Source organism: Malaclemys terrapin, chromosome 1, assembly GCF_027887155.1.
Source record: "Malaclemys terrapin pileata isolate rMalTer1 chromosome 1, rMalTer1.hap1, whole genome shotgun sequence".
In the NCBI taxonomy this organism is placed as follows: domain Eukaryota; kingdom Metazoa; phylum Chordata; order Testudines; family Emydidae; genus Malaclemys; species Malaclemys terrapin.
Window position 1 is genome coordinate 344,478,940 of NC_071505.1, and position 15,946 is coordinate 344,494,885.

The 15,946-nt window shown below is 55.4% G+C and overlaps 1 protein-coding gene across 2 annotated transcripts in view; it reads right to left on the reverse strand.

Annotated features, from left to right (window-relative positions):
* Positions 1 to 15,946, reverse strand: part of PDE2A (phosphodiesterase 2A) — a 276,311-nt gene that overhangs the window by 39,312 nt on the left and 221,053 nt on the right. For both annotated transcript variants that reach the window (XM_054015920.1, XM_054015921.1), the window contains exons 7-11: positions 8,788 to 8,947; positions 7,852 to 7,904; positions 7,055 to 7,129; positions 4,406 to 4,447; positions 1,362 to 1,430 (exon numbers count right to left, since the gene is read on the reverse strand). In XM_054015920.1, coding sequence (XP_053871895.1) covers positions 1,362 to 1,430; positions 4,406 to 4,447; positions 7,055 to 7,129; positions 7,852 to 7,904; positions 8,788 to 8,947 — 399 coding nt within the window. The remainder of the gene's footprint in view (positions 1 to 1,361; positions 1,431 to 4,405; positions 4,448 to 7,054; positions 7,130 to 7,851; positions 7,905 to 8,787; positions 8,948 to 15,946) is intronic.

Sequence of the window (15,946 nt, forward strand, 5' to 3'; positions counted from 1 at the left end):
CAGGACCTGTCCTGTTCAATATTTACCCCCCACCCCAACCTCCGTGTCATCTGCAAATTTTATCAATGATTATTTTATATTTTCCTCTAGGTCATTGATAAAAATATTTAATAACATAGAGCCAAGCACCGATCCCTGTGGGACCCCACTAGAAACACACCTGCTCCAGGTTTCAGAGTGGTAGCCGTGGGCACCGAACTGAGAGTCAGGACTCCCTGGTTTCTGTGCCCAGGTCTGCCACTGAGTCTCTGTGTCACCTCGGGCAAATCGTGTCCCCACCCTGTGGGATACTGGTGTTAATTCTGTAACAAGTCCACGTTCCCCTAGCACTGCTCTGTTGTTGCTTTGAGGCACACCACAGCTGCTCAGAACTTCTCATCAGGGACGCAGCTTAGATCCCCAACCCCCTGCTCCTGACACTTGAGCTAAGAGAGACTCTCCTTTAGCTCTTAGCTGAATGGGGTCTATGACACAAACCTGAGCAGTTCCGATTCCACCCAATAGAGGGCAGTGGTGCGCACACCCATCAGCTGATTCATTTAATCCCTTAGAGCAGGGCAGGGATACTCAGGAATGTGTGTGTCCCACTGGAAATGTACCGCCAGACTGAGCCCCGCTGATGCAGCTGCACAGTGTGCTCTGCAGAGCTGGCCCCGGGACTGTCACACTTTCCGGGTGATCGCCTGACACACCCGCCCTCTGGGGGGTGTTGGGAGAACTGCTCTGATGGTGTCACTAGAACAACACGGGAGGCTCGGTGACGATCTCGCCGCAGCTGTGGCTCTGCCAAGCCCGTAGACAGAAGAGAGAAACAGGCGTGTGCCCCTCCATCCAGTCATTTGTCAGCTAATCCGACGGTGACGGAGCTAGTCCAGGGCCTTGGACTGTCCTCTCCTGGCAGCAGCACGTTTGTAAACAGCCCAGCAACCACGGCCAGGCAGTGAGCGGCGCTCTGCAAAATGACTATTGTGTGGCTAAGGCCAGCACGGGAAAGTTCTGCCGCTGCGCCTGCCTGCCTATCCAGCTCCTTATACTGTGCCCATCCCCCTGGTGTCGGAGCACCCATGCACGATCAGCTATTGAGAGAGGACAAGGTAGGCTATGGAGACTGGCCTGCAGCTGAGACAGGAGTTCCTACACGCTCGGTCCTCTCCTCTCCACCCATGGTGCTCAGACATCACAGCATTGGCCTTTTGCATTAATACCGTGCCCACCTCAGTAGCATCCGAGGGACATCCAAGAGTGGTGAGGACATCCTCCCCCTTGTCCGCCCAAGGCCTGCATGCCCATGCTCCCATCATGGCCACGTGGCGGGCCTCTCCCCCCAGGGCCCCGAGCCTGGGGGAAGCCCAGCTACTTACCACACTGATGTCCTGTAGGGTGATGGATTTCTTCTCCTCCACCACCTTCCCCAGACGCCCAAACGTCAACTGCAGGCAAAGAGAAGAGAGTCAGGAGCCGGTGCGCTTGGGAGGCTGAGGAAGAGGAAGATTGGCTCGTGGGTGAAGTCGCATCACGCAGGAGCCCGGGGGCAGCGGCACACCCAGCTCCCCCACCCAGCTCCCTGGACACGGTGCAAAAGGAGAAGCAGGGCTTGCGGGGCCACTACTTATGAGGAGAGGCCAGCTCAGTCTCCAAGCCCTTCCAGAGCTTGGCCCCTCCACTGAGCTCCACAGCACACACAGACCACTACAGAAATATGGCAGCGTGGACCCTGCCCCATGGGGCAGTGGGCTGAGACCCACCAAACTCCTGCCACATAGGCAGCTGCTCGATGGGATCAGCACGTGGGACACGGCCAAACCAGTGACTTGCGGCTGTCCACAGTCCCCCAGTCCAGGCAGTGCCCTTCAGCACCAGTCTGCCATGCCCATCAATTCCTACCCTTGCAATACGGCTGCAACGGCCTTTTACATCCACCGCTGAGCGGCCTCCCCGCGCACCGGGCCAGTTGCATCCCTGGCTCCGTGGCAGCCAGCAAAGTTTCACCGGGGATGAATCTGGCCCCCTTTGCTTTGGATTAAGGATCGGGGGGAGCTGCTGACGGCCAATCCTGCTCCACTCAAAGGTGGCTGCGCTGGGATTGGTCTCACCTTCGGTAATAGATGCGTCCCGGCGTCACGTTCTGGGCAGCAATCCGGGTCAGTGAGAGGCCGTGTCACTGCCTGCCCTGTAACCGGGGTGGGGAGCTCCCAGCCGGCAGAGCGGCACGCACCGCGGTGCCACAGCCTCTCCCTGCTCCAGACTGCTCCCCGAAACGTGCTACACGGAAACACCGAACGAAGCCTCAAAGTGCTTCTGAATCTCTTAGTCGGAGGTACGAGCGTCTCTAACGGGGGCGGGAGAGGTAGAGCATCGGGATGGCTCTGGCGCGGACTGGAGAGAAAACAACCAAGGAGGAGATCAAAGACCGGATCTCAGAGAGGCCAGGCGGCACGATCGTGCGTTTCGGAAGGAGGCTAGAAAAGTGGCCGACCCCGAGCAGGGAAGTGGCAGGAAAGAAGACGAGACAGAGATCAAGAGAGCGGGTGCGGAGATCTATGAGTGTCACAGATGGCACTTAACCTTCCACAGGCACCGGCGCTCGGCTGGTCGCGTTATTATCTAGCTAATGGATCTGCCTGCTGGCATTGACTGGGCTCTCGCTGGAGTGCCTGGTAGGCTGGCGCTCTAGTGATCCTGGCCCAGGTGATGGGTGAGCTGCTTAAATACTCGCAGAGAGCTTGCTCTGCCGGAAAGCATCGGCTGAGCGGAGATCGGGTCCAGTGGGCTCGGGCAGGGCTTCTCAACCTTTCTCGAATGAGGCCCTTTCCCCCCCGCCACTAAATGGATCTCTCCAATGTAACGGAGCTAGACCTGGGGCTGTTTGTGCATTGATTCCAATCGAGATAAGTCAGCCCTTGATCGTGCTGCAAATCTGCACCTAGGCTGGGAAACCTTTTCAGAGCACAACGTTTTCCGGGCTGGGCAGGATTTCAGCATGGAAGAGCGCGAGTCGGGGAGGTGACCCCGGGCCCCAGTTGCAACGCTGCCCGATGCAAATCAGAGGGGTGGCTGGCCCCAGTTTGAATGGCAGCGGGACCCTGCGTGCGCTCACTCAAATTTGACCTGGTTGCTGCTTCATCAGGTGGAGGTGGGGGCTGGGCCATACCGGAGCAGTGTTGTGACACCGAGCACCAGGTTGCAATGCCGCTCACTCCACTTTGGCCCAGCTGCCCCTCTGGGGCGGCCGAATTGGCGCGAGTGGCATTGCGACCCCATGAGTGAGAGGGAAGGCTCAACGCACCTGTCTAGAACAGGGGTGGCCAATCTGAGCCTGAGAAGGAGCCAGAATTTACCAATGTACATTGCCAAAGAGCCACAGTAATACGGCAGCAGCCCCCCACCTCCCCTGCTCCCAGCGCCTCCCACCCACCAGCAGCTCCACAGATCAGCGCCTCCCCCTCCCTCCCCACACCTCCTGATCAGCTGTTTTGTGGCGTGCAGGAGGCTCTGGGGGGAGGGGAGAGGAGCCTTATGAGGAACAGTTAACAGAGCTAAGGGTCGGAATCTCAGCCGGTGTCAATCGGGGCAGCTCCATTGACATAGGCGCTGAACATCTGGATTGTAACATCTGTCGATGGAAGCGTTCCCCAGCAGCTGGGCTGCAGTGTGCACAGCCAGAGTTGCTGGCTGCTCTCCAGATGTTTTCCGGTTGGCTTTAAAGTGGATCTACCTGGACAAAGCCTTGGGGAAAGAGGAAGGGGCGGCCTGGAGCGAAGGGGTGAGGACAGAAGCAGCCCCGGCGCTAGCGAAACGAAGCCTGTGTTTACCGGCTTCCCGACGCGTGGCCTGGGAAGGGAGCTGGAGCCCAGACTCCTCCGGGCTGCAGCTGCTCTCCTGGGAGAGTTCAACGTCATTCCAGAGCGGATGTTCTCACTTGTCGGCTGGCGTCACTGGAGGCCGTCAATCAACAAGCAAGAACACGGCCTGTCAGTGGTCGTGTCTCAGGTCTGTAATGAGAGGCCATAGGAGCTGCCACAGCTGGAGAAGTCGATGGCTCCACTTGGGTCAGACCGAGCGTGGCCAGGGCTAAAAGTGCTCATGGACTCACAGCTCAGGATGGGGCTGAGGCAAACATCCAGATCTGAGCACTCCCGAACTTGGGATCTGCAGCCACCCTTGGTGGTCTGGGTCCCCTCTCTCCTCATTGCCCCCCCGCCCCGTAAATGTGCCACCCTACTCCAGGAATTCCTTCCTGACCCCAACTGGGGAGCTGTCTATGCCTGGAAGCATGAGGACTGTCACGGTATGTACATCCCATGGCTAGCTTCATCTCTGGAGCGAGGCTGATTTAAACCCCAGCAGGTCTGGAATACAGAGCCGAGCTTTGCTGCTGAGCCCCAGAGAACATCTAACGACTTACAGGGAAGCTGATCTCCTCTTCCAGCACTTTATCTCCCACGACCTGGAGGAAACAAGAAACACAGAGGTGAGGGCCGAGGAGCTGAGGAATCGGTGCTCTGGAAAACCCTGGCCACGGAACAGGAGCTGAGAGAGAATTTAAACCCTTTATGCAGTAGGGTCGAATTAGCCGAGAACTGATTGTCTCTGTGAAAGCTGCTCAGGGTGGGTGAGCTTGGAACTTTGTAGCAGCAGCGGGAAAAGAATCCAGGTTTTCCTGCTCCAGGTGCTCCGGTCTCTGCCCCTGGAGCAAAAGGAGAAAAGTCCCTAGCCACTATTCCAATACAGGGAACGCTCCTGTAGGATGGGTGGGGTGGGAGGGGAGAATCTACTCGAATCAGACCCAGTGTAGGGGGTGACATGACGGGATCATTTTGCCCATCTCTGCATCTTTGCTGGGCTGGTTTTTATGTATGTTCCTAAAGCTCATGCTTCAGGGTTTCAGGGGTCAGGAAGGGATTTTTTGCCCCCCCCCCCCGGTGTATTCTGGGAGGGTTTATTTAATCTCCTTCCTCTGAAGCATGAGGGATGGCCACGGCCGGAGGTGGGACATAGGACGGGGAAGGCCAGGGTGCTGAGGTGGCACCAAGCACTCTCTCTCTCTCAGGTGCTGGGCTGGCTGGTTCTGGCTTGCATGCTCAGGGTTTAACTGATCGCCATGTGTGGGGTCGGGAAGGAATTGGCCCCCTGGTCAAACTGGCAGGACCTTGGGGTTTTTTCACCTTCCTCCACAGCATGTGGGTGCAGGTCTGGGAGGGGGTGTGCACCCCCCACAAAGTTTGAGGGGGTTAAGGCGGCCAGGTGGGCCAATTAACTCCCTGGGCTCCACCTGGCGGAGGAGCCAGGGAGCAGGGGTTGATTAAATGAGGCTTAGCTGGCCAGGAACAGAGGGGCCCGGATAAAGCCCAGGAGCTGAGAGCAGAAGGGCTGGCGGGGAAGGAGAAGGGAGGTGTGCCTGGGGCTGCAGGGCTAGGTAGCCTACAGTCACTCCCTGGGAGGAGAGAGTTTGGGCCAGCAAACCCAGCACAGGGGGAGAGCCAGAGAGGTAGGGAAGGCAGCAAAGTGTCGGGGGAGGGCAGAGCTTGGCTGCTGAGGAGAGGGCCCTGAGCTGGAACCAAGAGCAGAGCGTGGGCCCGGGCTCCCCTACCAGCCCCTGGGGAAGTGGTGCAGACCAGACAGCGGAGAGCGGACTGCCGGGGACAGTTTGCCCTGAAGGACTTGGATACCCTGGAAGAGGAGGACAATAGTGACCTGGCTGGGGGCGGACGAGTTACCAACAGGAAGCAGCAGCTCCTAGAGCGAGAGGGGCTGCAGGGCGAGGCAGGACTGGGGGAGACATGGCCAGAGGAGGGCGCAGCACCTGGAAAGCGCTAATTCCCAGAGTGGCCAGGAGGAGGCGCCCGAGAGGTGAGTGGACCCCGTGATAGGATCATTCTCCTATTCACTGCCTGTGGCACGTCACGGTCTAGTCTCCTGTGGGTCTCATTCGCTTTGGGCTCATTTCGGTATAGCGCGCGGGTGCTGGGTGGGGCTGGTGGCCTGTGACAGACAGGACACACTGGATGATCTGATCCCTGCTGGCCTTGAACTCTCTGACTCTAAAACTGTCCTGATAAGATCCCTGCCCCCCTGCGGGAATGTGTCGATTTCAACACAACTGTCAATAGGCTCCAGGCAAGTTCCAGGTGGGAACCTCCTTAATCTTCTGCCACCGGTCGCCCCTTTGGGCTCCCCAGCTTCTCCGCGGCTCACCTGGCAGGCCGCCACCGAGCCAGGGCCTCCAGGCTCTGCCGCTCCCCAGCAGGGTGGGTTGCCCACCTCCCTGGGCAGCTGACAAACCGGGCAGCCAGCTCTCCAGTCCCCCAGGCTGCCCGAGGAGCCAGCCAAACATTGCTGTTTCTCCCCAAACACATTTCTTTTCTTTCTTTCCTTCCTGTGAAATTTACACACTTTTGCCCTTTGTGTCCCAATTTAGGATGAATTTTTTTGCTTTAATTCTAAAATGTGTGGCGGGCGGGAAGAGCCGGTTTTTGGCTGGCTCTGCTCACAGTGCCAGGCGCGTTCCTGGTGCCCTACGAACAGTGCAGACTCGCCAGCAGAGGGACCCGGGCCCAATTCCCCTGCCACTCAAACAGCGGAGCTCCGCAGCGCCTCTGCTGGGGTCACCGGCATGGTCTCCATACCACACAGGGATGAGGGGGAGTCAAACCCCTGCCCCGGAGACCCTCCGGACCTGATTCTGCGAGGTGCTGAGAACTGTGGACACCCAGCGATGTCCCAGGAGCACCCGGCTGGAACCGGCCCCAAGGGGACCGGGGAGGATGGGGCTGCAGGAGAAAGCCCGGGGAAAGGAAAGCTCCTCTCAGCAGAGCAGCATGGACAGCGACGGGCAGATGGGCCACAGATTTATTTCATGGGGGGGTGCTCTTCCTGGAGTAGCCGATAACACCCCAAGCCCCGGGAACCCTGCCTCCCTCCCACTGTGCAGAAGGCCCCGTCTGTGCTCCAAGCAGAGCAACTGGGTTTACTTGTTTCACGGCTGTTCCCTAGGGCGAGTTCTGGACTCCTCCCAGGACAGGCCCGGCCCGCCTGGGGCTGCGGTACCACCCACCTGGCAAAAGAGCTGGTGGTTATCTTCCGAGACCAGCAGGAGGCAGCAGCAGGGGGACTGGGTCTCCTGCTTCAGCTGGGGAAGAGAGAGAGAGAGGGAGGCAGTGGTTAGAGACGCAGAGAGACCCTATTTAGAGCAGGAAGGGGCAGCGCTCTCCAGTGCAGGCAGGAGGCCCTGGGACACACCCGCCAGCCTGTTCCGCTGAGATCTGCAGCGCAAATGTTGGGTAGCTTAGCTCAGCCAGGCTGTTTGCTGGGGGCCCATCACTCTCATCACCACCTGGCACTTGTACTTACAAAGGTGAAGCATCATCCTCCCCTGGCTACAGGTGGGGAAACCGAGGCACAGCACTCTAAGTGACTTGCCCAATGTCACACAAGGAGTCAGAGGCAGAGGGAGGACGAGAACTCAGGAATCCTCACCCAAAAGGGTGAGAACAGGGACCGAGGGGTGTTAAATTAAACAAAGCTGCTGGGTCTGGGTGGGGCACTCGACCCAACCCCTTTGCTAGGGCAACGGGCGCACTAGAAACGCTGATAAATAAAGCAGACGCCCCGTCTCTTCCTGTTTATTCTGCCGTTCTGCGAACCTCCGCGCTCTGTCCAGCCCCTGCAGAGGGCGGCTGTGTGCAAGACGCTCTGCGGGGAGCAGCTGACATCTGCACGGCGCTAGGAACACTCCGGCAACGCTCCGCTGCGCAGCTGAGGTCACTAGCAAGGCTGCCCCGGGTTTCCCTGCGAGAACGTTCCCTCCCCGGGAGGTCAGTGGCGGTCACAGCAAAGCACCCAGGTACTTACATAGTTAATGACCTTGAGCTGGAGCGAGGCCGCGTCGAGGTCGTACAGCTCCCCTGCAAGAGCAACGAGCGAGAGCGTTAGCCAGTGTGATGGGCTGGCGGGAGGGAGTTAAGCCGCCCGGGGAAGCCAGGTAGCACCACTAGCTAACCCAGTCGGAACCAGCCCACCGCGCTGGGCACTGGGAGCTCAGTGCTTCCAGAAACTCCTGCACCATAACGGTCTTGCTGGTGACTCCCCTCCCCCGCCCATCGTCTCCCACCATTCGTCTCCCACCAGCCAGAGGATGGTCAGTTCTTGGCTCTCCTGCTCCCTGTGGCGTGGTGGGAGCTGCCAGGCTGAGTCAGGCCATTGGCTGATGATCTCAGAGAGCCGGGCACGGATTCGCTCAGTCTCTCCTCTGCCCCGGGAGGCAGCTCAGTGTCAGGAGCCCCATTTACATATGGGGAAACCGAGGCACCGAGCGAGGCAAGGACTAGCCCACTGTCTCCCAGCCGCAGGGAATCAGGGCCAAGTACCTGCCCCCTTTCATGTCGAAGTCCAAATGCAGTTGGATGGGGCCTTGGAATCCAGCAGCCCGGGCTCCAATCACCGGACAGCGCCAGGTGGGAAAGTGCTATGGGGCAAATGTCTCTGCAGGGCGGGCGGGCCCCCCACCCCCCACAGCTCCAGGGCTCTCAGTATCACACAGGGGCTGGGCTGCTGCTCCGGGGCAGCTGGGCCTGGCTGGCCCCAGGTCCCATCCACCATAGCGATTCCTCCATGCCTGTCTATCGCTCCACAGTCCCTGGATGCAGCATGGGCCGTGTGCCAATGGCCACGACCCCACACGTGGGCGCCGGCGGCTCTAGAGAAGGGGGTCCCCCACTCTACGCTGCCTGCCAGCCCCCCTCAATGCTCAGGCCCCTCTCAGGCTGGGAAGAGCCGTCCCCCCCTTACCGCACAGCTGCAGTATCTTGCGGTCCAGGTCGCTGTAGCCGCCATGCGTTGCCCTCTCGGTCTTGGCCAGGGAATTCTGGGACGAGCTGGTGGACAGGCTGACCTGGGGCCAGGGCTGCAGCTTCTGGAGGGTTTGGACACGCTGGTACGCCACTAGGATCTGTAGGGCACAAGAAGGTGGGGCGTGAAAGGGGTCAGCAGGTGGGGGGCTGTTCCCTTTCCTCCTGGAACCCGGCCCCCTTCCCATCCGTTAGGGGCTTATTCCGTGCACCACCCACTGGGCACGGCTGGTTACAGACAGAGCCTGGGTCAGCCACGAGGACGGGGAGCAAGAACAACTTCAAGCCTCAAACCCCATATAAACCTTCCCATCCCCACACATGGCCCAGTTCCCACTCGCACGCCCAGGTGGCCTGCATACAGCCACGCCCTCGTTCCAGGCCACCAGCCTACGACCAGCTCCTGGGGGAACTTCAGGGTCTCAGTCCGGGGGTGATGGGAAGAGGAGGGGGCTAGAGCCTGGGGGACATTCTGGCGCAGGGAAGGGATGGACTCCACCATCCCGAGGAGAGCCAGGCGGCTGGCACAGAAAGTTAACCAGGTTTTGGGGAGCCGGGAGCTGACAGATGCGGTGTGTATGGATACTGAGGTGAGAGGCACTTCAGAACTACGGTGGCTTAGACTAGATTAGATACTGAGAAGTGAATTCACCTCGCCAGGTAAATCTGCACCACTAGGGCTGAGAATTAAACCCAGTATGAGAAACTAGCCCAAGGAAATGAAGAAAGTTTCCTTAAAGTTTTTTACTGTTGTCCCTTTTAAATCATACAAGACAGTCGTCTCCTTCCTTAAATCGCTGTTGTAATAAACCCATGGTGGTTATTTTTTGTATTAAAGAAGTACCTAGAATCCCCAACCAAAACCAGATCCTAATTACACACACACATACACACAGAGCGAGATGTGGTCTTACACACACACACACACACACAGAGCGAGATATGGTCTTAGACACACACACAGAGCGAGATATGGTCTTACACACACACACACACAGAGAGAGCGAGATATGGTCTTACACACACACACACACACAAAGCAAGATACAGTCTTTTACACACACACAAACACACAAACACAGAGCAAGATACGGTCTTTTACACACACACACACACACACACAGTGAGATATGGTCTTTTGTCCCTGAACCCCTTTGAGGAAGACTCAGGAAGCTAGAGAACCACAAAAGATCAAGTTTATTCCCCTCTCTTTCACAGAGCTCACGTTCTTCTTTCTCCTCTTTCTCCGCCCTCCCTTTGCTCTCCACTGGTGCATCCTGGGAATTGTTGCTCCTGGACTCAAAGCTCCAGGAACCACCTAGAAACCGACTTACAAACCGGGGTAGCAATCTGCTCCGAGCTAGATACGACACACCCTTCCCCTTCAGAACAACCATTGTCAGACTTCAAACTTCAGAGTAACAGCCGTGTTAGTCTGTATCCGCAAAAAGAAGAACAGGTCTACAACCTATCCTGAAAGATGATCCTTTACTCTCACAGATCTTGGGAGACAGACCTGTCCTCGCTTACAGACAACCCCCCAACCTAAAGCAAATACTCACCAGCAACCACACATCACTGAACAAAACCACTAACCCAGGAACCTATCCTTGTAACAAACCCCGATGCCAACTCTGTCCACATATCTATTCAAGTGACATCATCATAGGACCTAATCACATCAGCCATACCATCAGGGGCTCGTTCACCTGCACATCTACCAATGTGATCTATGCCATCATGTGCCAGCAATGCCCCTCTGCCATGTACATTGGCCAAACCGGACAGTCTCTACGCAAAAGAATTAATGGACACAAATCTGACATCAGGAATCAAAATACTCAAAAACCAGTGGGAGAACACTTTAACCTGTCTGGTCATTCAGTGACAGACCTGCGGGTGGCTATATTACAACAGAAAAACTTCAAAAACAGACTCCAAAGAGAGACTGCAGAGCTAGAATTGATATGCAAACTAGACACAATCAACTCCGGTTTGAATAAGGACTGGGAATGGCTGAGCCATTACAAACGTTGACTATCTCCCCTTGTAAGTACTCTCACACTTCTTATCACACTGTCTGTACTCGGCTAGCTTGATTATCACTTCAAAAGTTTTTTTTTTTTTTTTTTTTTTTTCTCTTAATTAATTGGCCTCTCAGAGTTAGTAAGACAACTCCCACCTGTTTATGCTCTCTGTATGTGTGTATATATATCTCCTCATTATATGTTCCATTCTATATGCATCCGAAGAAGTGGGCTGTAGTCCACGAAAGCTTATGCTCTAATAAATTTGTTAGTCTCTAAGGTGCCACAAGTACTCCTGTTCTTCTTTTTGCAGACTTCAAACTGTTACTTCCAAACGGTCACTTGAGTCCAGCAACAAAGTTTTCCAACCTTTCAGGCTGTCTACTTTGTCTCACACTTCTCCTAGTACACGGAGAGGCAGGACCGAGACCGGGTAATGGAGCAATTCCCAAATGCTATAGATTGTCCATCATCACTATCGGGATCATCGGTGTTCTCTGCTCCAGGGTGGAAATCAGCATTCTCTTCTCCAGCTGCTGGCGGATGAGCCGCCGACAACCTTGAAATGTTCCATTTCTTTCCATCCATTAATCCATCCGAATCTGCTCGGGGTTCTGTTATCTGCAAAGGACACGGACGTCTCGAATGCCTTTCTTCTGCCTCTGAATGGCAGCTTCACACGAACAAAATCTCCAATTTGAAACGCGTGAGGTTTAGCATCGTTCTTCCACGCTCCATACTGCCTGTACTTCTCCTGTGCGCTCTTAACACCTTCGCGACGAGCTGCATGGGAGGATGTGGTTGACAAAAGAGAACACACAAGCCCTGGACAGGTAGGAAGTCGTGCATTGGTCTTGCATCCTCTTAACAGTTCAAAGGGTGATACTCCTAGTGGGGCATGGACAAACGCTAGGAGTGTGTGGTGGGGCCCAGGCCAGCCCTGTTGGGGGGCGAGGAGGGAGTGCCACCCAGCCCCGCTCCGAGCTTTGCTCTGGTCCTGCCCCCAGATGCAGCCCGGGTGCCCAGCCCCGTGCCCAACCCCACCCGCACCCTCTCTCCCGACCGCAGCCCAGTCACGGCTCCGCACCCGGCCCCAGCCCCGCTCCCAGCCCCCAGTCTTCGTCCCTGGCTAAAGCTCCATTCCTGGCCCCAACCCCTGACCCGCCCCACATCTGCAGCCTGAACCTCGGTCCCCTTACCCCTGTCTGCGTTTGCCCCTCCTCCCCCCCTCCCGGAGCCACGGCCCCACTCTCAGCTCAGGGTGTGTGTGTGGGGACATGTGTGTGTGTGTGGGGGGTGACGCTGAAAAGTTTGGGGACCACTGGTATAAAGAAACCATTTTGTGCTCAATACCATTGCTACAGAGGTAGTGTTGCATTTCAGCAGAAGTCAACTGCATTCCATTGTCAGTTACCAACTCCTTGGGAAACCCTTCTCGGGTGAAAACTGATGACATGAACTTAATCGCTACTTCAGAGGTCACCTTTCCGGTGAATGGAACTTCCAGCCACACTGAATGATAGTTTACCAGGACTAGGAGAAACCTTTGTGTACCAGGCTGATCTTCATATGGTCCCATTACTTCGAGAGCCAGTTTCTCCCATGGACAGTTGGGATAGTCAACTGGTGTGAGAGTGATGTTGAAGATTTTCCGTGTCTCCTCACTAGTAGCACAAGCCAGGCAATCCTGGATTATTTCCTCAACCTGCTTGTCCATCGCTGGTCACCAGAAGTCTTGTCACCATTGTCGGTTTAACTCCTCCCCAGGTGGTCTTCATGTGCCAGATGAAGCAATCATTCTCTCAGAAGTGTAGGCAGAAGAAGATGGGTCAAGTCTCAACTTCCAGTCATTTACAAGGGACAGCTCACGTGATACGTGTCTTTATGGTGCAAGTGTTCTGGTGTTATCGTCTTGTAAGTCCATCCATTGACTATGTAACTCTTTAGGTCCTAAAGTACCTTGTCTTCTCTCATGGCTGTTGCCCACTCTGAGACTGATCACTCCTGGAGTTGTAGAAGAGATTAGTGCAATGGCAATCTCTTCATCTGCTTTTTCTATTGCACCCTCATGATAAGGGCAAGCGAGAGAAACAATCTGCAGTGGAGTTCTTGGCTCCTGGAAGACACACTGTCTGGAAATCAGAGTCCATTTGGCAATTCTTAGAGTTGTTCAACCAGAACCTTGCATGGTGAGTAAAGCTGAAAGAGGTTTGTGATCAGATATTCAGATAAATTTCCAACCCCACGGGTAGGTTCTGAAATGTCTTACTGCCCAGAAACATGCCAGAGCTTCTTGCTCAATGATGGAATATGATTTTTCTGGATCCGTCAGGGCCTTGGAGGTGAATGCAGTCGTGACTTCTCATTCGTTTTTTAGCTGAATCAAGACAGTACCAAGAACTCACAAGCACCTGTTGTGACAATCGTTTGCTTCTAATAATAATAATAATAATTCTAAGAGCCAGACTGCTGGAAATTGCATGATTTATCTCGTTAAAGTTGTTCTTGCACTCTCCATCCCATTCAAACTTCACATCTTTTTCCAGGAGATGGCGCAAAGGAACTACTTTCACAGCAAATTGCTGTACAGTGCAAACTTTGAATAGTATTTGCACAATCCGAAGAAGGACCAAAGTTTGTTCTTGATTTTAGGCTCTGGTGCATCACAAATGGCTTTCACCAAGTTTGGTTTTGGTGGTATGCTGTTCCGAGAGATTGTATGTCCTGTATATGTCACTGAGTCAGTACGGAACTGACATTTCTTCTTGCTGACGGTAAGTCCGTGTCTTTGAAGTTTTTCTAAAACCCCTTTTAGGAGCACATCATGTTTGGATTCATCTTTCAATGTCATCTAGGAAGTAAGTACCATCCCTTCTCTCTCCAAAAACGCCACACATTATCTGGAATACAGTCGCTGCCGAGGTGAACCCAAATGACATCCACTGGAATTGGAACGAACCTCATGGAGTGACAAATCAAGGGTCATAAAGACTCATGCCTCCTTCAAAGTGTGCGGCGTTTCACTGATGTTGGATAGAGCAGGACAATCCACGACAATGTTGGAGTTTAGATCTCTCAAGTCCACACACATACAGACGGCACCATGAGGCTTCCTGGCAAGAACGACAGGATAAAGACACCCATTCTGACGAATCAGCAGGTTCAAAGATAACCTGCTTTGCATGGTTTCAGAATCTCCTCCTTGAGCGGTTGTCTCCGTGCAATTGGCATGTTTAGCACTTTATCTTGTTTTTTGGCTGGATCTTGTGCTTGTACCAACATCTGCGGTGAAAACTAGTGGAAAATCAGAGACGATTCCTAGTTGTGGCCTATCCTCGGTTTGCAGGACAGATTCTGTGCAGCTGGGATCGAATATCCTCTGGAGATCCTTTTGATGATTCCCTCCTAAAATAGAAACTCCCTTTTGGGCTTCATAGCTTTTCCCTTGGACATTACTGCCTTTGCACACGAGGGCAGCTGTAAACTAGCCATTGATGGGGATGGGAGATCCACTATACCTTCTGGGATAGCGGTCGGGAGGCTGCAACTGAGGTTGGGAGCTGGCAAATACAGCAGAACCTCAAAGCTATGAACACCAGAGTTACGGACGGACTGGACAACTGGACACCAAGTGAAACTGGAAGTAACCAATCAGGCAGCAGCAGAGACAAAAACAAATAGCAAATAGGGTACTATGCCTGTATTGCATCTTAAAGGTAGGCACATCTGGGCTGCCTGTCCCCACCCCCGCGCGTGGAGCAGCCCCTTACAGCATGAGGCTGGGCCTGTCAGCTCTGGAACCAGGAGAGCAGGAGCAGCGCTGGGGTCTGCACTGCTTTCACACCTCCCCCATGCCCCGGCCTGGAGGGGGACACGCTGTTTTCAAACACACACACACACCAGGAGGGGGATAAGCTTGCAAAGTCTTGCTGGCAACCTCCATTCCCACGGTGTCCGTACCGCTGAGGTTCGACTGTGGTACGGTGTAGAACCGGTTGGCAATTATAGTGCAAGGCGGGTGAACCAGAATCCGGTAACGTTCCTGCCTCCTGGCCCTCGACTCACCTGTGGCCATGATGGGGGTGATCTCCTGTCCCTGTGGGGATTCGGTTTGCCACCCTCTTCACCAGTGAGAGCTCCAGAAACAAGATGGACGGCAGACTTCAGCCAAGTGTCCTTTTGGGTTGCACGCTGATTTCTCGGCAGGGCACACTTAAACGTCTGCCTTGTCTCCAGGGTCACCGCGTCTGCAGCTCGGGGAGCAATGTGGTGTGGGGGAGGGTAAAGGCACCGTAGAGGTAGACTTAGGCACCAGCGCCGGATTTCTCATTTCCCCGGGGGTGCTCCACCCCAGGCCCCGCCCACACTCCCCCCTTCCCCTAAGGCTCCAACCCCACCCCACCTTTTCCCGCCCCCACCCTGCCTCTTCCTGCCCTGTTCTGCCCCCTTCCTGGAATGTGCCACACCCTCACTCCTTCCCCTCCTGCCCCAGCACCTCTTGCATGCCACTGAACAGCTGATCTGCGGCGGGCAAGAGGCGCTGGGGGGAGGGGGAGGAGTTAATCAGCGGGGCCGCCGGTGGGTGTTGAGCACCCGCTATTTTTTTTCGGTGGGTGCTCCAGCACCAGAGCACCCGCGGAGCTGGCGCCTATGGACTTAGGAGCTTTGCAGGTGGCAGTCTCGTATGGGACTGCATTCGCCTGCGCAGGCCGGGAGACATCCGGCGCCGCGGACGGTGACATAGCACCAGGGATGGCGCTTTCCACCCGTCGGGCAGTTTTGCGGGTTTTCTCCAAGGCAAAGGCCTTTTATCACGAGGAGTCAGTCAGGATCCGTGGAACCGGTCGCCTCCCGGACAGTCTGACCCCTGATCATTTCATCTGTGCAAGTGGCAAATGCACAGGTATTGCTCGTGACTCAGGCAAGGCAGCTACGCCGAGGTCGGTGGCCTCATGAGGCATCCGTACACGGAATAGGAGCTCGGCACCAACACTGAGTCGAGGATTAAAATGATCCTCCAGGGCTCGGAAAGCAGGACTGTATGGAGTCACATCCTGCGGTGAGTCAGGACCA